We start from the raw sequence: 22,097 nt of genomic DNA, 5'->3' as shown, positions 1-22,097 counted from the left end.
GCATCACTCGAATCCATTAAAATTCACACCTCGTTGCGGCATCGGTAACGACAATAACCGATTAGAGTACTCCGTTACCCCACTACTGGATCTCGTGATCATAAATCAGAAATTTTTACTACACATTCGACGTGTACGCATGCATTCCCCACCCTGGCTCTCATTCATGAGGTCTTTCTGTAACAGCTCCACCGACGGCGCAGTTGGTTGCCGTCAGCGCCGTCAGATGGCTGCTTAGTCAAGAGCAACACGTTCAGTCGGCGAGCGAGAGTCGCGAGTGTTTGTTCTCGGTCGGTGGTGGAGCGTCTGTTATCTCTGCGAGAAAGAGCGTTATGTAGAGGCGCGGGAGAGGCAAAAGCGTTACGAGACGCTTTCCATTCTGTGGACTCTCGTCCGACGGACAGATGCGTACGCGACGAGCTATGCGTTACGGGGACGAGTCACTCTGGTGCCACTGAGAAAAAAAAGAACGAGTTGGACCGCGCGCGCGCGGGCGCGGCAAATCGTGCCTCTTTCGTGTTTTCGACATGGCTGGGATATACCGTTATCCGTGAGGAGTTTTTTCTTTTTCTTTTCTTTCCACGGTCTCTCGATGTCCCCCTCGAAGCTCCAGTCGAAGGGTTGATTCCGCGAGTAGCGGGACGAATCAATCAGCGGACGGTACATGGAACTTTACTCGTGGCGAGGGTTACGCTGATCTGGCTAGTGAGGAAGCGGTCCTGCTGCAAGGTTAGGTAAGCTCTTCTACGATCCCGGCTCCCATTTATTTCGCCTCGTGCGGTGCGTTTAACGTCTTCGCGCGGCTCCATTGATTTTTTACCGCGTTTTCCGTCCGGATTCGCGACCTGTCAGATCCTCGATACGTCGTTTCGTCGTTTGTTGTCCTGTCCAGGCCGGAGCCAGGCTCGCGTATGCACCAGCACAGAACAAAGGCGTAACCTATTACTTTCCCGGCTGTTATCGAATACAACAAAGATCGGTATTTAGGAAAACTCGAGTTCACGGGTTTCCCCAATTCTCGGTCTTCTCGGCCTAGAGTCTAAACTTAAGAAAAATCTGGTTACGAGATAAGGTAGGGGTGCAGCGTACCCACGTATGCTAGGCTTTGTTTTGCTTTGCATCTCACGAGTGATTGCTCCCAAAATTCGGAGAGAGTGTATACATACATGGAACACCGATGAACATTAGAAAAGTGTACGTTTGGGTACGTTTTAAACTAACATCGACTGAGTTCTCTAGCTGTTTTTTTATGTGTTCGTTGCTCGGTACGGTGGGACCCATGCGCGTATCTTTGGGGAACACAGGTGAATGGGAGATTGTTGTGAAACTCGTAACAACGCGAGTTCACTGGGACGATTACTTTCGAAGAATTTACTTGAGAAAACGTGTGTAAGCGTGCGTCGTAGCCGACTAGCCGGCTCTGGTTCGACAGTGTGACACATCTGCGTACCTTTAAAGGTTTAAAGGCTGCGACGAATCGATGTTTAAATCCGGAGCGATTACCGCTCATCCGATTGGAGTCTTATAGGAGAGTTTTACGTCATTGTTGTTCTACCGTTACCTGTATAATTGTGAACACATGTTAATTGTTAGCTGTAGAAATTAATTCTGTAGGCTGGGGCTTATTGTTAGGTAACCAGGAGAACTTAGAAGGTTGGTACTTTAAGGTAAAAAAAACCGGAGTAAATATTTCTACTTAAATAAATACCAAACGATTGAATATAAACAGAATTTATTTCTACTCCTAATAATACGTCATTAACACGTCGATCGCCACGTCACCCATATATGGGTGAAAGTGATTTTCATTCAAGAACTAGAAAGATTAATTCTGAAAATTAGACGTCACAGGAGATGAATCTAAATGAAGTTCTTGAATTTTGATGTAATTACAAAACTAAATACTACGATAAATGTTTCATTACTTAGACTCTGATAGTCTAAATAATATTTAATCTTAGCAGAAATTTTCAAGAATATTCGTTTGGCAGGCAACCTTGTTAATTTATATTTGTGAATTTCAATTTTCAAATGATCATTGATGTTTTCAATGAAATTTGATTGCATTTCGATTCCATCTATCAATAATAGTGCCTCTACTACAAATAACGAAAACGAAAATCGATGAAAAGAGAATTTGTAACGATAACAAAATCACGCGAATGAGATTTATGAATTATTGAACCGTACCGATACATAATATAAATCTGTCGATAATTATAGCGCATTCAGGATTTTGAATAGAACTCCGATGAATTGGAAATTTTGTCATACTTGGCAACGTCATTCGTCGAACTGCTAACGCGACCAATTATTCCAGAGTGGCCACATTTCATTTTTCATTTAGCTGAATCGGAATTGTAATTCTCCCATTGTTAGCGTTCCGATTCAATCTTCGCAAATGTAATTTTTCTCGAATAGTGAACGTTATATGTATGTATCCCTCTTCGAAACGTTGAAAACGGAATCTTGTTAGGTAATCGCCAATTCAGAATGATTATTACGTTCTTCGAAGCTCGTGTAATGAAAAATTTAAAATCGTGTCCGCAACCGTTTTCAACGTAAGCTGCTGCATCAACGTTTTTCATTATCTGATTAATGAACGCGCAGCCCTAACCCGCCAGCCGTTAATTTAATTTGGACGCACGTGAAATCTGGGTTAGTTCCAGATTAGAATCGGATTAAAATTAAGAGAGACCATTCGTCACCTACTCAGCGAATTTTTTACTTCGAAAACGTTCGAGTTGTTAATTTTAACGATTTCAAAATGAAACTATCGATGTTTAGATGAATTTACTTAAGCATTCTAACCGTAAGGGATTATTTTCATAGTATTAAAGTTATTACCTTCGCATAGGGTTGTTTCTGAAGAGGGCTTGTAGTTGAAAACGTTTAGGGATAATGGTCCACTGACCGTTCAACATGAAAAAGATGGATGGATTTGCACCATTTTCATGATGAACGGCTCGTACATTACTCGCAGGATTGCTCCGCTAATTTGTACATCGGCAATACTGGTTTCGACTTTAATTCCGTGTCATCATTTAACGATAATTTACGAGGGATCCTCTCCAGTGAAAATTGAAGCACATCAAACTAGTTTGAAATTATCCACTGAGTGGTGTATGATATATCTACAGTAATAATATTATCTTTATTCTTTAACCTCTCGTAATTTCCACATAATATCGTAATCTTAATTTTCATGACCTCCTTTTCAAACAAAAGAATCTCTTTACTTTATTCTTTACACAGACCTGTAAAACTAACAATTTCTTGAGTGGTGTAAGAAATTTCGTACATGAAGATTTTGATTACTTTATAGTGTTTTAACGTGTTACTAGCATGCTAAGGTGTAGAGTCGTATTTATAGTGTCCTTTTCGTAGCAGAGAAGATGGCTTCTACACTTATAATTACTAGAATTGAAAACGTACAACGATGACTAATGTTTGCACATTTCGACTGTTTCGAGGAAGTACCTACTATGATAAGACACGATAATTGATAAGTTGGAACCTTGACTAATTCACAGTATTTCCTGAACTTGAAGCAATTGATCTCATTACAGATAGAATATAAAATTTATTTGCAATATCGTCTTTAACTCGTTTTGCACAAAAATTGCCGGCGATACACGCTTTGCACGTGCAGTGCGTAGGAACAAGGAAGCTGCACGATGATTTGTACAATTAATGGACCTTACATGTACGTATCGTTCAAGGTTTCGGGGGCAATGAAATAGACCGCGGTATTTGAAGAGCGTGGGCTGCAGTTATTAAACGCGTGGGAGAATAATAAAGACTTTCGACGAACAAGTAAACGATATACCACGGTTCGTTGTTTGTTATCGCCGTTGCGCAAACAACGATAAATCTAACGTCCATCTGGACCAATAGTCGAGAAAAGTATTATTATACAAAGTCGTATTTTTTGGGTGATTCCATTCCAACAGTGATTGTTAATCTCTTGTACTATTTACTCCCACTGGTTATACATTAACATTGTAATCACAAAATTTTTGTATTAATACGATCCTCCTGAACGTATTTCATCACTTTTTTTTCTGTGTAATATAACTTGCAGTCCAGAGAAAACTTACAATATATCACTTAAATGTCAGTACCGTGTTATGTCCATTTCTAGAATTTATCTATAAATTCATTATTTTCTTTGTCGCAATAAACGATTCAAACAAATTAATCCATAAAACTTAATGTAAATAATCAAACTTAAAAAAAGTGACAAATTTTTTTTCAATATATTAATTAAACATTGAATTCTGGCTTAATAACGTTTGTCCTTAGATTTAAAGCGGATTTTTTTAATTTGAATTTGTACGACTCATGCGCCATCTACCTCGAGATTAATAAAACAACTAGTTAACCTTATTGAAAGTACATTAAAAATGTAATATTTAAAAACATACCACTGTTGAAATTGTGCAACAAGTTTGTGTCATTTTAAAAGTCACTTTTCAAAAAGGTATGTCATAAACTGACTTGTCGGTACCGTGGTACTGGTAAATTTAGTTAATTATTGATTAGTTAATTTTTTATCATGAGTAATGAACTTTTGTACTTATTACTAACTTAAATAATACCGTAATTGGATATTATCAAATTCATAACCAAATAATTACAGTTGCTAATTGAATTTAAAATGTCAGTACCGTGTAAAAAAATAGTATAAATATATTTAATTAGTAATAAAATTATTTTTATTATTAATTATAATTTTTTCATGGCAGATGATTCCAATACTTCGTACAAGAAAATTATAATATCGAATATTGATGCAATATTACCAAATAATTTCGTGCCTTTCGTAGATACTATGAAAGTACATCAATACTCGTGGAATAAATTACAGCATAATTGTATTTTATTCAATTCATTAAGTTGCTTTGATTGTTCTAATGAAAATTCATGTAAACACTTTTTTATGGGATGAATTCACTACTCTTCAAACGATAAAGTTGGAAATATAAACAAGAGATTGATGCAAAAAATAAAAAAATCAAAGGATTCATCGCAAAAAGTTAAAAAATCGCCGAAGTTGACTCAAACTCTAAAAAGTCTTCAAAAAGATGTTGCTAGTGATTATTCAACAAAAACTCAGACTGTACCACTACGTAGAAGCTCAAGAATTCAAAAAATGCTGTGATGAAAACCAAAAACTATATTTAAGTTAATTTGTTTTTCGTAAAATAGTATGTGTTAGATCTCAGTTGATTAATATTTTATATAAATTATAATGTATTATTATTTGTTAAAAATGAGTTACTATTTATTATTGAAGTGTTAAATAATTATAATAAAAGAGTTTTAAAATGTTATAATACAATTTGTAAATAAATTTAATCATTTTTCCAAAGAATATCTACTAAATTTATTTTATGTCGGTACCGTGGCAAGAAAAATTTGAAATTTGATTCTTATTCTCGATATTTTAAAGTTGTAGCAAAATCCTTCCGGACTTTCATTTTTACAATAAAATAGAGTAATAATATGCATGCAATATGCATAAAAAAAATTTAATTATAAAATTGAAACATTTTCAATCAAAAAAGTAGCAGTTAGAACAGAATCACCCATTTATCGTCGAGGCGGTATATCATTTGGATGATGTTTTAATAGCTTTAAATTGTGTATCATCTCATCGACCATTGATTTATTATTGTAATTTCTTTCGCAGCGATTCGACGTGTTGCCAAGTCAGAAATTTTCGCTCGATTCCTATGTTGTTTGAGAAAAAGTTATTATCATGGACAAAAGAGATATGTTTATCATCACTGTGATAATTTCACCGTAGGGACGTATCGATTTAAAGCATGTTTAGTGATATGAGTTGTTTGCTTTGAGATCGAGCCCTAATCGATCGTAAAAGATTGCAAGAGATATCCCCGTCAACGATAAGACTTTTATTTTCACAAAAATCTCATTGCTTGATGCTACACTAGCAGAACTTGATTTACAGCCCAATTCATACTATCCCAGATATTTAATTAGTGGACGTACTCTTTCCATAGCATTCGAGTAACGTTTATCCGAATTGTATAATACAGAGAACTGCGACACGTAGTCTCATCTCTATTAAAAATCTCTCCGTACACGGTACACGAAGCACGTGCAAGGTCTCGGTTGTTTGTTTTTCCTGGCTGAAGTCACGCGTACTACAAGGGAATTATCTTTTTCAATTACTATAATTTTATACGCTTTGTTTCGTCGCGCGCTACCATTAAAATAATTACAATTCCACGCTCATGTCGCCCTTTTCGCTATTATTCCGTTTCGAGGACTCGCGTAACACGAGTTCAGGTTCGTGACAATGTTCGTACGTCTTCTATTGTCTTTCACGATATCGCTGGCTGTTTCGCGAAACGAGCACACGCTCGTCGTATCAGTTATATGTTCAGGGAAAATTGAAATATGTAACTCGAATGTCCGTCACGTTTCCAGTTGGTCGACAACCAGCCTTCATCGTGCACACGAAATACGTACATTTTTCAAATGAAGCATTCACGTAGTATAGAAATTTAATTTACTGTCTTCCTCGTTCATAAAAACGATATTACGAACGCTGCGACGAATATTGTTTAAATCGTCTGCACTGATTGCTCGCGTCTGGTTTCGCGGAACAAAAGGACCGAAAGCAAGGTATTTAGGACGCCCTCCAGAATATTACAGAAATCTGGCACGCTACGTTGATTCCTCTCGAAAAAAACGAATCGAAAATGTAGAACGAATTTTTTCCATGCGAGGCTTCGTTTTCGAGAGAATCGACGTTGAATACGCGCGGAGCACTCTAGTTAAGTGCGCGTACACCAAACACTTTTGGCATCGATTCTCTCGAAAACGGAGGCTCGTACAAAGAAACTTTATTGCACACTTTCGGTTCGTTTTTTCACAGAGAATCTGCCTTGCACAGGTTATTTCAAGTTTTCGAGATTTAAGGACGTAGAACGCAGATTTCAGCGATGATGTTCAGGTGAAAAATTGCTCAGTTTCAGTGTTTCGCTCGAAAAGGTGCGTTGTCATGGTGGACGCATTTTCAAACGAAGACGGACAAGTGCAAAGTGCATATTGCATCCACGCGTAGTCCCCTTAACTGAAAATATCCCATTAAGCGTAAAGAGAGGAAACGGGGGTAACGGGACGGAAGTCTTTGAAAAGCCAGACGGGGTTTCTTCTTTCTTCGGTAAGCCGTAAATCCGATGACGTTGTAAAAACATACCGATTATCCTGTCGACTGGCAGTCAACTCGGATAATAACTCGAACGGTGGCACCGTTAAGAGACAAGGCCAATTAATCGAAACACGCCACGGTGATGTTTATAATGACTCGGGAGCTAAATGAGCGCGAACGAAGGCGGTGCGACGCGGCCCTCGATTGACATTATGCCCGCGAGTGCGTGGATGTTACGTGTTTACCTTGGAGCTACCTTTTTAACTCTTAGATTAAACGAACCTAACGAATTATTAACGAAATAACATGGAATCCTAAACCTTATCCAGTCGTCTTTATTTCATATTTCCTTTACAATTATTATTTGTTTAGTGACGTCGTTATTTTCGATGATAGGCAAAAATTGCGTCGTTCAGTCCATTTTAAAATAATAATTATCATGATTAATAGTCTGCTTTTTCTGAGTTACTTTATTTCCCAATTTTCACGGCCGACAACGTTAGTTTTGTTATCGAAACAACGTACTCGAAGAAGAGAAATTTGAACATTCGAACAATTTTATTTTATATGGAATACCTCACTTTATTACTTTACAATTCTCCTTGAAATATGTCAATTATGAAAGTTTGTTAGGAGATATTTCACTCGGTGATCTAGTTTTCGTTACCCCGGAAATCGCTAAACCATTTACGCGGATCGTTGAAAAATTTTCCACCCCTTTTTCTCCAGCAGAAGAGGTGGAAAATTATTATACGGCGGTACAAAACTTTTCTACTTTCGATTACGAAGTTCCGCGAGCTTCGAGGCGAAATAACGTGCCTCCTTGTAAATAGTCTCGTTGAGTAAATCTTACGTCTCCTGCGAAGAATTTTATTTTATAAACTCGAGGGGTCACGAAAGTTCTTTTCTATCCAAGTCGAAGTAACGACAAAGGTTATCTAATCTCGTTCAATTAATCACGAATCAAATTTATATCTTGTACACTCGCACGAGTGAAAAGAGGATTAAAAACTCCTCTGTAATCTAATTAATGTTAAGTGTACCAATTTAAACACGCGATAAGTTATATTTGTTTTTCAATCGCATTAAATTTTTATGGCGTTATCAAGTTTCGCTATTTCTTAAATATATTTTCGTTATCTACGCCTATGGATAATTGGCTGACAACAAAAGCACAGCCTTATTATCGCTGACGCTCATGAGAAGATTAGACAAGAAAATATATATTTCGTATAATAGAAATTGAACCGACGATTATTGTAATCCTCATGCTAACGTTGCGTATTACAAGATAACTCGATTATCTCCTCTGTGTTTGTTGATCGTTTCTCTAAATGAATAAATAGCGTTGAATTATCGCAAATGAAGGATAAAATTCCAAATTGACCGACGAGCCTGTAATCAATGACGTTAAAGTATCGATTTACATGCTCGTAACTGTAATTGTAACGAGCTACTTATGCTCATATTGATACGCCTTGTCTGAAATATTTCTGGACTCGAGTCTTCAAACGAAAATATAAACTAAATTTTTCTAGCTACCAATCTACCTAATTTATGTCTAATAATATTTCCTCTTGTGTTGCTTCAGGGGCTGCGAACGTTCGCACCAAATAATTGCAGCCATTACTTGATGGTAGACGAATTTGCGACACTCGATTAGTTTCGCAAACGACTCTAAATGAAGCCTGAGTAATTCAGACCTCTCCAAAGTGGTCTCTTTAAGCTGGTCAACGACGCAGTCAAGGACCACTAAAATGGCCTTTGCATGTCGAAGGTTAAGATTAGTTATTTTCTTCGTCTAAATGTTTCGAATAACGAATAAAAGATAGCTAAATTAAATAGGTTACTTGTTCAACAATCAAATTACGTTCGTGGTTGAGCGAATAACAATCATTAAATCAGAGTTTCTGTTCATTCAATATACGAATTAAATTCTGTTTTTAGTGCAGATAGGTAAAGACACGGGAATTCATTTCGAGAGGTGTAAAAATATCAGCGGGAATTTACAGCGTTGAAGTAGTCACTAATTCTGGCTCTTTATTTACACAAATTTACATTGCCGTGCAAAAGAAATTGTTCAATATTAGCAGATTCACTAGGGGCCACGAGGTACGTGGTTAACATGTTTATCGCAGATCGTATTTTTCATTTATGATTATTTTTGAAGGTCTTTGAAAGCCACTTATTGTTAATCACTTGAACGATCGATATAAATATTCCGTCGATAACACAGTCGCCAATTAAGCCCTCGATGATTAATAACAAACATGGTACACATTTGCAATGCAAAATTTCAGTCCATGGCCTCTTAGAATACAGCTTACCATAAATTTCATTCGTTATTAATTTTATCCTCATCAATTTCTCTCTCTCTCTCTCTCTCTCTCTCTCTCTCTCTCTCTCTCTCTTCTTTTTTTTTTTTTTTAAATGTGGTTGTGTTCTCCCAAGGAAAGCTCTATTTTCACCATTTTCCTATACAGAACTCCAATTCATTTGCCTAAACAGTTTCTTTTTTTCTTATTTGCAAGCACCCGTCCTCGAAAGGTTAAGCAGGGACTAGAATATAGAAGATGAAGCATCGGTCGATGAAGCTCTTTCTTCGTTTAACTTCTCCAGAGAACCGAAGTCAAGAATTAGAACCAATCCCAACATTGTTCCTGCTCCCTCGGCCCTCCTCCATCGTTTCAGCCGTTCGTCGGAGCGTAAGAAACGCGTGGAGCGCAACCACCAAAGGGAATCGACCGTAATCGATTCGAAGAATCGTAAAATTCACTGCTTCCCTGATTAGAAGCTAGGCGTGGCCTTCGATTAGACGTAACCATTGGCGTCCAACTTTAAAGCTGCCTCGTAAGACGGCAAACCCTCGTCGACTGCGGACGTTTCTTGCTCCGTGGACTCGTTGCACTCCGTGGATATCACAGGCGAAGTCGCGAGCCCTAGAAGCGTGGACACCATGGAAGGAATTATGGTACCAGGTGTGTCAGGACCGTCCAACTTTTTGTCGATGCTGACGGGCAGACTCTTACGATCGAAGATGAGGCTGTCGTAGGTCGGTGGTGGTCCTGGTCGAGGGCTGGGGGTCACGGGACACGAGGGAGCTCCGTATGTACTCTCGTCCACGTGTCCTTCCGTGGCTGATTGTCTCTCGCAGCACTAAAGACAGAAGAATTTCATTAACGCTTTATAGGTCACTGGTACTCAGTGTTACCACTAAGGAAAGGGCGGGAATTTTGTATTTTTAAGTTTCTACGCTTATCCACAAAAAAAGTGAAAAAAATGCCCAGGAAGTTCTGCTCTATAAAGCGTTGAAAGGATTAAATTACGCGCGAGGATTCAGTGGAAGGCTGATTGTAAGTGGACATCGATTTGGACCTTCTTAGGTTGATTGTTTGAAAGAAAGTTATTACGAGAAACATTGCTCAATTTTATGAAAAGGCCTACAGTCTAATGTTTGTACAAGGCTGTGCCGAAGAAGAAGAAACATCAATCTGAAAGAGTAAAAGAAGATCGTCAGATTACTATGCCTTACAGAGGACAAGCATAAGCCTGAAGAAGAAAAAGATTTTCAACTTGACGTTTTGCTCTTCACTGTGTTTTATTCAGGAAGATCAGTCTGAAGAATATTTTCAGATTGATTGTTTCCTGTAATGTTTTATGAATGAGAGTCGGATGACAGAGACGGAACGTTTAAAATATATTTATAGTCAACCTTTTACCGCAAGCATGGTCGTTCATGGATCGATGAAGTATACTGTGGCAGTTTTAATAGACATCTAAATTTGTTCCTCTATTTTAATAACATTTGTACAAGGTATTAACAATCAGACACGGTAATTAAGAATCATTTACGTAGACATTTACTATCTACTGATTATCCAGGAGTTAAGTACCTATATATCGATCACTCAGATCGAGATGTCGATGACGTCCACACAGTGATAATTTGAACACGATCGTTGAGACTTTGACCATTCGAAATCTAATTTGCTTGTACGTTAACGTCCCTTGATCGCAGAACTCTCAGTGATTCTTATTTAATCGCGCAGTGAAAAGGTTTTAAAATGGACGGTTGGAGCTGGATCGTTATACGCTGAAGTTTTCTAAATTACACGGCCACGCGCTAGTCCACCGATACCCGTAGGAGAAACTGGAACGCCTCTTCGATCGGTAAGAAATATGCCAAGCCCGAGCGAAGTGTGAAAGGAGGCTCTCCGATCGCTAGTCCTACTAATTTTACGCGAAACCGCAAACGATTTCACCGCAATTGGTGGCGTTGTTGTGTACACAGGCGAACCAGTTACGTTTTACATCGTTGCGTTCGCATTTTATGTTCGTTACGCGTTGAACCATGGAAATTGATATATGTCAGATGAACCGTTGGCAAACTGGTTTCGCGACGTTCGCAAAACAAACGTAGTAATTCGAGTTTATTTTTCGTTGTTCGAACGAGTGACTTAGGTAGTCTCGGATAGTTACTAGTAATGGGAGCTATAACGCATCAAGTCCGTCGAGTATATGTAGGTCTCGAACAAGCTCGGTGCTCTTTTCATATTTCTTTTCAAGATTTCAAGCCAGTCTCATAAAAGTCTAAATTAAATGATAGTCTTGATGTTTCCATATAAATGTTTCATTATAAATGTACACACGTGTAAAATTGATTCATGTACGTATTTATAATAAGACATTTATTTGGAAATAAATCTATAATTTAATTTAAACAAATTTCTTCAATAAACATAGACGGTATCGAGTCTGACTGTATACAGAGTGAGTCTTTTAACATAACGACCTCAAATAATTCGTAAGGTATTCGTTGCACGACAAAATGTTTCAAACAAAAGTATCTTAACGAAACAATTCATACGTTAGCTGCGACACTTGTACTATAAAATTACCCTTTATTTTCGACCGAAGTATGTATTCAAATCTGAGAAAAATATTCTCGAATTTTCGCTAGGATAACTCTACACACTTATGTGGCTCCAAAGCAAAAACTACAGGAGGAAAAGGTTAGGGAGGGGAAAAAACGAGCAATTAGTCGCGACGATGCGTGAATTATTGCCCACTAAGGTGGTTGACTCACTGTAGCGTGGGCTTCCGTTGTGAACACTTCGAGGCTGTGGACGTCCGATTCTGTCCTCCAGTATTGTGGGTACTCTTGCGGTCGGTTCTTCCGCATGCTCTTGTGGCAACAGTAACACATAAGGGCGACGACCATAATCACGCCGCTGAGCATCGCTCTGAAAAACAGAGTTCGTAGGAAGATGTAGAGCATAGGTGAGAGAACGTCGACCGGGGCGTATATTTAGCGCGCATCAACCGCGGCCAAGACGCTCCACGTTATATTAAGGCTCAGTCTGCCGTGTTATCAAGCTTGCAAAACGCGATAGGTCCGCTGGTTTCTACCTGGACAGAGTGAGTCGCCGTAAATTCGATGCTTTGCCCCCGCGATTGCTCTACTCGATATCTTTTATTTATCAGTCGTGAAAAAATGGAGCAGTTCTATATCGTGGCATTAAAATATTTAGTAGCCGGAGTACTACCAGTGTTAAGTGTCGAAAATTCACGTTTCTTAAATGTTGAAGCGAAAAGATAAATATTATTAGAAAAAATTCTGAAGTCCTAAGTCTAGGGCTGCGAGTGTGCAGTGTTGACACTTGATATTTTCTAAACGCAGACCCCAACGTTGCATCGCCCAAAGAAAAATATTGATCCATTTCTAGAACTATCTTCTACAAATTACGTGTTTTAGAAAGTTCGAGTGCCCCTTCGAAAACGTTTGGAATAAAATTGAACCTACACCCTAGCGTGTCGACGCTGTGGTTTCGAGTATTAAAGTTTGACTTTCTTTTTACACGTTGTTTCCAGTATCGTACCGTTCGAGGACAATATCATCCTGTTCGTTGAGCGTTTCTTTGCGAAATGTGGAGTACAAAAAGGTGGCGTGACCTCGGGGAATTTCGCGGGAAGGAAAGAATGCGTCGGCGGATTTATAGTTTGTCCAGGTAATTGTTGCGCTTCGAGCTTGGCACGAAGGCAGGCGAACCGATGATTTGTAGTTGTTATTTACGACGCCGTTTCTATTAAAGGTTTACGGTTACCGTAGTATAGTTGTTCCCGTGATTATTGCGGTGACGGGTTCGCATCCTGTTCAACCTTTTTCAACCCGCGAGTGTCACTAAAGATCTCGAACCTAAGGGAATTATTTAAGAAAGAATTTAAAATGTTTGCAAATATCTTTGTATTACATAACTTCAATGTTATTCGAATAGTTCTCCCTCTTTTTGTTTGCCTTTGTTCTATTTCTCACTTGAATACTGTTTCTACTATCGCTTGAAACCATTTAGTTTCTTCCATCTTCCCCTGTAACATTAACAAAATAAATCTCCAAACGGTTCGAGAATTCTTTTCGTGCGATGCATTGTGCTATGTTTTGATCTGTTTTATGGAGTTTTATTGTTGTGTTGTATTTGAGTGTTCCTCGAGTTCTGTTAGAGGTATGAAAAATTGAAGTTACACGGGTATTAATTGTAAAAGATTTACTGCGATTAGAAAATAAAGTACATAACAGGTTTTACTCGGTGTGCCGGGGAGAAAGATGCGTTCGTTCAGCTGTTTTACATACCTATCGATCTATCCGTTTATCAACCCAAGATGGCCACGAAACACACGGTCTCTCGAACCATCGAAAGATAGCTAACGCCAAGATTGAAAAATAATTTCTCACACTAAAGCGAAGAGTCGATGATAAAAACATTAAACAAGTTCCTCGGTGATTTCTTTTATTTTTTTAGCGTAACTGCGAGCTACGCTGTGTTGCTTGTATAGTAACATTTTTTGTGTTAGTCTTTCGTATTTAGGATAAGTTATGGAAGTTTGAGGAGACCTGCTGCCCCGAGCGAGGCTCTTATGCTAATCGAGTTTGAGAGGGACTGATCTTTACTCTGTAAACACCGTCTATACCACGGAAAGGAGGCTAAACATCTTGCCGGATGTTATCTTTTCTTTGCTCCGTCCGTGAGATCTGCGAGGATATTCTGTGGAATGTAATTAAGGGAAGAAACATCGGCAGTGTTCGGTGGCTCACCCTGTACTCGCGAGGAAGTTGAAAGACTACAGAAGAAACTTCTTTCGACCTTAGAATGCCACACAGGGCTACACTCAGCGTGGAGTCCATTCCTTTCACTCGTGTATTCAAATTCTATCTTCATCGTTCTCACGTTAAAAAGAACTTGTTAGTTTTTGTATCGAAGCGTGACGTTCTAAGGCTAATCCAATTCGAATGGATTCCAATCGCTGCTCGCAGCGATATCGGATATCTGTTATGAATAGCGGCTACTCACCCACCGAGAAGAATGTTAACATTCCCATGCAAATCCGTCTCAAAGTGGCTCGTCTTGCTAGCTGCACCGCTAGCCGTGGTGGTGACATTGTATCCTGGCAAGATGGCCACGTCCTCTGAAACGTTCGTTGCGTTCCGTTTGTTGGCAGAATTGACCTCGATAGCGGCCAACACAGCCATTCTCCGGAACGTGGACCTAGAATTGTCATTTTCAGCGTTTACAAAGATCCACAATCGACCATAACTCGCTACCTACTGGCTGGAACTATAAAGATCGACTCCAACAAAGAGAACCTTTGTGGCACCTGGGATTTTGTTGGAGGAATGGTTGTAAATGGCGAATGGTGACATTTTGTGAAATATTTTCTTTCGTGAGGCTTTCTAATTCATATTGAGAACATGAGAACAACGTCTTTGGATTCAATTATAATTCAGTATCCAAATACTCACGTACAATGACTTTAAAATGTTGAAATATCAAATTATTCACCTGACCCCAGGCTTGATACAATCCTAAAAAGGTTCGAACGCGAAATGTTCCTAGGGCACCGAGGACAACTCGGAAAAGTAGCGACCAGGGACCTTTTCGAGACTTGTAGTTTATCGATCACGTCCTTTATGGTGAATTCAACCTTAAAGCTTCGCGCGAAGCCACCCCTTACCTTTTGGTCCGTGGATTCGGGCCGGGGGACATTTTCAAACGCCGAAGGAAGTTTGACACCGTATTCTATATCCTGGATGTCTCCCCAGCGAATTTGCATCGAATTATTCGATCTTCAATCCCCCAGGGTTTCCACGGTCGAAATGCTCGCTGCGGTCGCATGCCTCCACCTGCGGAATTTTAATTTTCGCTTTTAGCCTTTGATCTCTACTTTCGCGCCCTCGACGCCATTAGTCAGCATCTTCTCCTGACGTTCGAACGATTCACAAAGCAGATTACTTCTTAGCAGTTTGCTTTCAAATTATTCATCGTTTTCGCGCGAGCTATCATCGAAAGCCAGCGTTTTATATTTTAGAAAATAATTGAAATAAAGTCTCGTGTAGTTGGCTGGAGTAGATGTAATATGCAAAGTGGGTAAATAGATGCGAGTGAATGTAGCCAGATCGAGGAAAACTGATACAGACTCGTGCACCGCGCGACAGAAGAAATTTCTATTGGCGCGAAGTGAATGGAGGCTTCGAGCGAATGCAAAGAATTTCATGGATATTAAAATACGCTGTACGTCCTAGTTTCATTCGCGTGTCTTCGGTGGGAAACGATCTTGAATGTATGCATTATTAACTCCTTGACGTGCTATTAAAATAGTACCGGTAGTACGCTATCAGGATTTTGTTCATCTTCAGTTTCTCGTTGCCTTCCAAGTACATATTTTTTAAATATTTATACTACAAGTTGCTGTTTCCTATTAGCTCAGATACCTGTTTTCTAATAGCTACTTGTAGTTAATATTTACTTTCTAATATTTCGCAAAACACTCAAAAGTTTGCTGTATAACGATGAAAGATGTCGTAAAAATATTGCACGCATGGTATTTATGGTGGATGATCGAGCGAAAACAGCTTCTTTATACCACGCTAGTTTCTACGCCATTTGTTGCGGCCTTCACGGGCACACGATCGATTTATGCTGAGCTTACTCAATTGATGAAACTTTTAACCTAATAGCAAATGTTATGAAAGTTGGCAGCTTGCCTCTATCAATGTTAAACAGACAGTGTTTAACGATTACACAAGTCATTCCTCGCAATTTTTAGTTCTGGATTGTTTTCTCTCTGTCGAACGAAAACATTCGGTTGATATCTAATCACCTCATCCAAACGCACTGTCTAAATAATCGTATGGATAAAGTATGAGCGTGAAACAATTACCGGTATAACAATTTTTCCAGCGTTTATTGGACGTTTTATTGAACGACCACGTTACGCGAATAGACAATTCTCCAATTATTAATATCACTGTAGAGTATTTCTTTCGTCCTTGGCATTCGACGTCCTCTTTTGTGCCGTGCTTGAGAGATATGCATAAATATGGCATTGCGAATAAGAGAAACACACAGAGCTTGAATATTTCACAAAGAACGTACGTTACTTTTATTCGTTATTTACTGTATCGAATAAATTATTTTCCGTCCCCGTCTTTGATCCCTGGCCAGGATCGATAAACAGGACACTTTAGCACATTTCTGGAGGAACAGTATACTCCTAAACCGTCGGTCCCTATAGGCTAGATCACTCAGTAGAATCCAGGTCGCAATCCACGTCGTTGCGGACGGAGCCTAAAACGAGTGTTCTCCAGAGCGAACCACAGTCCAGGATATATATTGTTCTGCGAATCCCACGATTCGACGTTTCACGTTTCACGTTTTACGGTGCCGATTCCAGCGAAAGAACTCATTTATCGAATTGTGTCACGGTGTTCCGCGCGATTGCAAATGGGAATGCGGCATTATTTACGGTGGCGAGTGTAAGTGTGCAGACGGGCATTATTCTTATCTAGACAAACACTTCGAATAACCGAACGAAAAAAGTAAAAAGTGAGGAATTGTTTGTGAATTATATATTTCATTTATCTCCGAACAGGAATCGGGGTCGAAACGTAGAAAGGACAACGAACATAAAATCGAGGAAAAGAAGTTTCGCTCGCTTTCTCGTACTTAATAATAGCTTTCCGTTTAAAAGTAGAACAAGGCTCGATACAGAGTAACCTAAACTGCAAACATTGTACAAAATCGGACTACATCGATTATCGCTAAATAAACATTCAGACGAAGAATAATTCTCTCAAAACATATACTTTGAAAAGAAAAGAGAAGTACAACGAATACCTACCCTTATGGATTGATTAGGCGCGTATAGATTCGAATGAAATTTTGTTCATTTTTCGAGCGTTCCCACGATTTTTTCAAAAGAAATCCACTGGTGTCACGTGGTCTCGTTCGTCCTTCGTCGATCGCAGCGACGTAAAAAAATCGGAGGGATCGCGTCGCGACGCGAAAAACCCTCGAAACCCCCGATCCGCTCCGGCAACCGTTTCGTTTGAAACTATTACGGCCGGTCATATTATGCGCGTTGCCTGGCTACGCCACGCGATTCCAGTCGACGCGACGTTACCGTCGGCGCACGCCGCGAAGCGTCGCGACGCCTACCAGGACGAGGCGGTAGGACGTCTACGGCTGACGTGGAACTAGGACGAAGCGAGACGAACAGGGCCAAGGTGCAGCTAGGGTGAAAGGGTTGGACTGGACTCTATGGCGTCACTCCTGTGCCACGATTCACAATTTATTTATTTTTTTTCGATAATTAACGAAGCTTAATTTTGATCAGAAGTCATAATAGAATTTATTGGAACGAGTAGACTATGGATTTTATGCGTTAGCACCTTCTACAGCGAAAATCGGTTGCGTAGGTGTCGCGTGGTTATCCCTACCACTCAGTATTGTTGGCTTAGAAGCTAGAGTGCTTTCATTTGCAAGGTGGGGTGCATACGGTTATTAAAGGGGTCGAAAACGGTCGAAGGACAATAAAAATCGATCCTTTACGACGCCCTTAACGAGTTTCTGCCCTGCACCTTGGAGATTTGGAACGACAGGCTTATTAATTAAATTCTAGTTACCCTATAGGAGATTCCCTATGTGAATATTATTCCACTAGCCTCTCCGATCGAATTTCACCTCCCCTGTTTCATAAGTGTCACTGTCCCATTCAATTCCAGTGACACTTACGCACAATCCACTGTACCACTGTTAAGTAATCTAACAAAGATCGTATATTACCGTCGAGTAAAAGTGTTTTGTCAACGTAGGTCGATAAATCAATGTCCTAGAATTAATTTCGCATCAACAGCTTTTAATTAGGCATTCCACGTGTATCGAGCCAACTACGCGTTTCGAAATTAAGGCCGCCAGGCAGCAGTGATCATCTGAAGATTTTTGAAACAGGGAACACGCGGAAGCTTTTCACTTGAAGCAGACGGCTTATTATCGCGATACACGCTGGAGCTCGCGAGACACGCGTTACGTGACTCACGCTCGGGAACGGCGCTTTTGTGCAATTAGGTCTCGCGACCCCTCAAGGCGTGTCGCACAATACGCTGGTTACGAAAGTAATTCGCGGTTTTTGGCCAGACGGTTGACGAAGAACAAAGAGAAGGAAAGATTCATCGAGTTTCGCAATTCCTTTTCTGTGGTCATCGCGACGAGACAAATACTTGCAAGCCTTGTGGTCTACTTACATTCGCGCAAGAAACGATTCCAGTCCAAAAATCTGAATCCAAAGAATTCCCTGTAACGTTAGTTTTCGAGATCCTTTTCCAGATAGAGTACATCGGAATATACATATTCCATGTATGTTTCGATAGCAATTTGACAAAGAACAATAAATCCTTGCAAACGCAAGTTTCGAGTAGCCTCCCTCAGACTGAAATGCTCTGAACAACCATACTTCGAACTTGAATTACTACCGAAGCACAGTGATCGATACGTATTACTGTTTTTCATATAACGTGCCTTACGATCATAAAGTATTCAACTTTCGTAATCGTTTAGTCGATACTGGCATCGTGTTGGCCCCAAATTGGAGCCATGCATCAGGTTACTCAAAATGTGTATCTGGGTAACAGTTTCACGCGTTTCCGTTTTTACTGCTCAATTTTTCATCCCCCTGCGTCCCGAGGGTACGCCACGCGTCGCGGCGTACCCTCGTGTTCGCATAAAATTACCGCGAAACTTCCGCTTGTCCTTCGAGCCAATCTATCGTACAGGTTGTCCCAATCGATTCGCGGCCTACGGTTGTTCGTTAACACGAAAACTTCAGTCTATCGATACGCAATAGTGGTCGGGACGAGTTAGTCTCGGTTGGTTAGAGCCAAACTACGGAACAGGTCGCTTTCCGTTCGTGGTCGATGCCTGTAGTTTCGAGACACGGCTACCTGCTACCACCTAGATCGAGCAATGTCATCCACTTCGACTCCTTCCTGTTCTACCACTTCGACAGGTAATTTTCCTTTGGAAATAGGGACTATCAATCCTTTGCACCAGGAGGTCACTTCTAGCGAGAACAAATTATTTATTTGTGGAACTTTTAAGGGGTTAGTCGCAGTCAGGAAAATGAAAACGGACACTTTCTTGTGTGTTTTTTTTTAAGGTATTAAATAATAATTTTTATTCATGAAACGTAAATATATTACAAAGTATGTCTTAAAGAACTATAAAAGAATTTTTGTTTTAAGAAAAGGTTAATTCATTTCGTCATAACAGGCGATGGCGTGGGTGGCCACTTGGTTTGCGGTTAGCAAGATTTCTTCAAACTGATGCACCTGAAAACAAAACTAAAGGTAGATTTAGAAAATATATTAGACTAACGGGTCCCTGATCGATTTTTTATTTTCTTATATACTTTTCTTTTTATTCTCTATTTAATCACTTAATTTTATAATGAAAATTGAACTTCAACTTCAAATGTACGTCACTTTGTTTTAAATTAATTTTTTCCAAAATCCTTCGATCAGGGACTCGTTAGTCTAATATATTCTCCAAATCTACCTTTATTTTTGTTTTCAGGTATACCAGTTTGGAGAAATCTTCCACCTGTTATGACGAAATGAATTAACCTTCTTTTAAAACAAAAATTTGTTTATAGTTCTTTAAGACATATTTTGTCATATATTTAAATTTCATTAATAAAAATTATTATTTAATACCTTAAAAAAAAACACACACACACACACACAAGAAAGTGTCCGTTTTCTTTTTCCTGACTGCGACTAACCTCTTAAGTCAACTCCGAAGTTTCGTACAGTAATAAAATAAATTAGAGGGGCATAGACACTGCTCGAATAAATTGGCCTCCCTTTTCATTCTCGTAAGCTTCTTTTCAACCGATTGGCAAGGATCGAGCATTAGAATTCACCGAGTTTATAGTATTCGCGGTGAGCCATCAGTTTGCTAACGCTGTTAAATACTTAGCACAGGATGAAGTTCAAATCCCTGTTGAAGCTATCCTGTTTTCAACCTAAACAGATTTAGAAGGATTTGCGGTGTATGGCTTCGTTCATGATACTCGAGAGTGGCGCTGGTAAAATGTCCGGTCTCGTAGAAAGTTCTTGGGTTTTGTTAAAGAGGGTGTCGTAATATTTTGCTCTGTGTGGCTCTGAATCAACGAAGAAACGAAGAAAACGAAGCAAACTCCTAAAGAGGTGTAAATAGCACGATGCAAGAATGTTAAGAAAATTAACGCAAGTTCGCAGTCTTTTATGCTGTTTGTTTAGGAAGTGATGGAGTGTCTATTTTCATTCTGAAAAAGTCAGTGCAGTGTTTAGTTAACCAGTCAGCTATGGCGCCGCCTTTTGAGAGCGCATTTGAAGCAATTATCGCAACGTCGCTGTTCAAATATTGGATCAAAACGATGGGTTTATTTTATAAAATTGACAATTTTGTTACTGATATTTACTTATTTGGTTAACATAAACATATTTATATTACGTACATATTAAACGAAAAACTAAACTACAGTGAGTGTAGAATGTATTCGTACACCGATCAATTTCCCAAAAAACTTTTGTGTGAAATTGTGGTTTTTTAAATTCTTTTTATATAATCAATGATATTCTACATATTCTTAGAAATCTCTAGAATAGATATAGTATGTCCAAACAACAATTACTGCCTTACATAATTTGCGAAATTAACAAGAAAATACGAAAAATTGGTAGAAATGTAGAAGCAATAAGTATTTGTACGATTCTTACGACGAATCATTTACAGTAGAGTTTGTAACATAAACACATTAGTTTATTGCTTTGTACGAATTAGAAAACATTCAATTCTCAGTAAAGTAGTTTTAAAAATGGCTCTAACAGAGAAACGGAAGAAAATCCCACTCCAAATAACATCGACATTTAGGTAATTTAATGCCTAAAAGAGTAGCAGTAATTATAAAATCAAAAGCAAAATCCCACGAAGTATTAATTATTTATAAATTAATGTAAATTTTGTTTTTTTTTTTGTGAAGTTTTAAAAATTAAACAGTTGTACGAATACTTATTGCTTCTATATTTCCATCGATTTATGTTTTTTCTTGTTAATTTCGCAACTTATATAAATAACTGTTTTTTTGTTGTACTGTATCCATTCTAGAGATTTCCAAGAGTATATAAAATATCATTGTTTATAAAGAAGAAGTTAATAAATTACAATTTCACATAGTTTTATTGGAAATTGATCGGTGTACGAATACTTTCTACACCCACTGTAACTAAATTTTACGCATGACGAGTATACAAAATACTGCATTTTCTCCATGACGAGTATACTCGTCCAATGCAGCTGACTGGTTAATTTCGAAATTGCTCGTCATTGAATTTAGCAGGAATAGAGCTGGGAGATTTTCTCCATTTCATGAAATATCCCATCACGAATATTCGATTTACCCATTTCTAGACCTTGACCCCTTCTGTGCTGTCTCTCAAACTCAGCGAGTGGATCCACCTAGCATGAAAGAGGGGGATAGCCCTTGAGCGGACAGTATTTGCTGGCCGTAGCATAACTGAAGTATCATTTCGTCTGTTCCA

The 22,097-nt window shown here is 38.9% G+C and overlaps 2 protein-coding genes across 8 annotated transcripts in view; one reads left to right on the top strand and one right to left on the bottom strand.

The window, feature by feature from the left end:
* The first annotated feature begins 587 nt into the window (after positions 1 to 587).
* LOC128886387 (probable beta-hexosaminidase fdl) overlaps positions 588 to 22,097 on the top strand; it is a 30,209-nt gene continuing 8,699 nt past the window's right edge. Inside the window, exons 1-2 of one of the 6 annotated variants that reach the window (XM_054141227.1) lie at positions 610 to 734; positions 13,058 to 13,194. In XM_054141227.1, coding sequence (XP_053997202.1) covers positions 13,112 to 13,194 — 83 coding nt within the window. In that variant the 5' untranslated portion in view covers positions 610 to 734; positions 13,058 to 13,111. Of the gene's footprint in view, positions 735 to 13,057; positions 13,195 to 20,625; positions 20,767 to 22,097 lie in introns of those variants that run through there. The other 5 variants (XM_054141230.1, XM_054141232.1, XM_054141229.1 and 2 more) reach the window with 5 other exon arrangements.
* Positions 9,597 to 22,089, bottom strand: LOC128886426 (uncharacterized). 2 transcript variants are annotated; one of them, XM_054141346.1, is made up of 5 exons: positions 21,957 to 22,089; positions 15,194 to 15,362; positions 14,533 to 14,727; positions 12,273 to 12,429; positions 9,597 to 10,342 (listed from the first exon to the last, which is right to left on the bottom strand). In XM_054141346.1, the coding sequence occupies exons 2-5, from the start codon at positions 15,223 to 15,225 to the stop codon at positions 9,998 to 10,000; spliced, it is 729 nt and encodes a 242-aa protein (XP_053997321.1). In that variant the 5' UTR covers positions 15,226 to 15,362; positions 21,957 to 22,089; the 3' UTR covers positions 9,597 to 9,997. The 2 variants fall into 2 exon arrangements, with proteins under 2 accessions (XP_053997321.1, XP_053997320.1); XM_054141345.1 differs by lacking the exon at positions 21,957 to 22,089 and adding an exon at positions 17,360 to 17,736.

The sequence above is a fragment of the Hylaeus anthracinus genome, unplaced genomic scaffold (genome assembly GCF_026225885.1).
Source record: "Hylaeus anthracinus isolate JK02 unplaced genomic scaffold, UHH_iyHylAnth1.0_haploid 11982, whole genome shotgun sequence".
In the NCBI taxonomy this organism is placed as follows: Eukaryota; Metazoa; Arthropoda; class Insecta; order Hymenoptera; family Colletidae; genus Hylaeus; species Hylaeus anthracinus.
This window is presented reverse-complemented; position numbering and strand designations above follow the sequence as displayed.

Bases quoted from the DNA above. Each gene is read 5' to 3' on its own strand.
- LOC128886426 (XM_054141346.1), bottom strand. From the start codon at position 15,225: ATGTCCCCCGGCCCGAATCCACGGACCAAAAG. The intron at 12,430-14,532 runs GTGAGTAGCCGC...TCTGTTTTTCAG, and splicing joins GTTAACATTCTTCTCGGTGG to AGCGATGCTCAGCGGCGTGA. The intron at 10,343-12,272 runs GTGAGTCAACCA...TTCTGTCTTTAG, and splicing joins CAACGGAAGCCCACGCTACA to TGCTGCGAGAGACAATCAGC.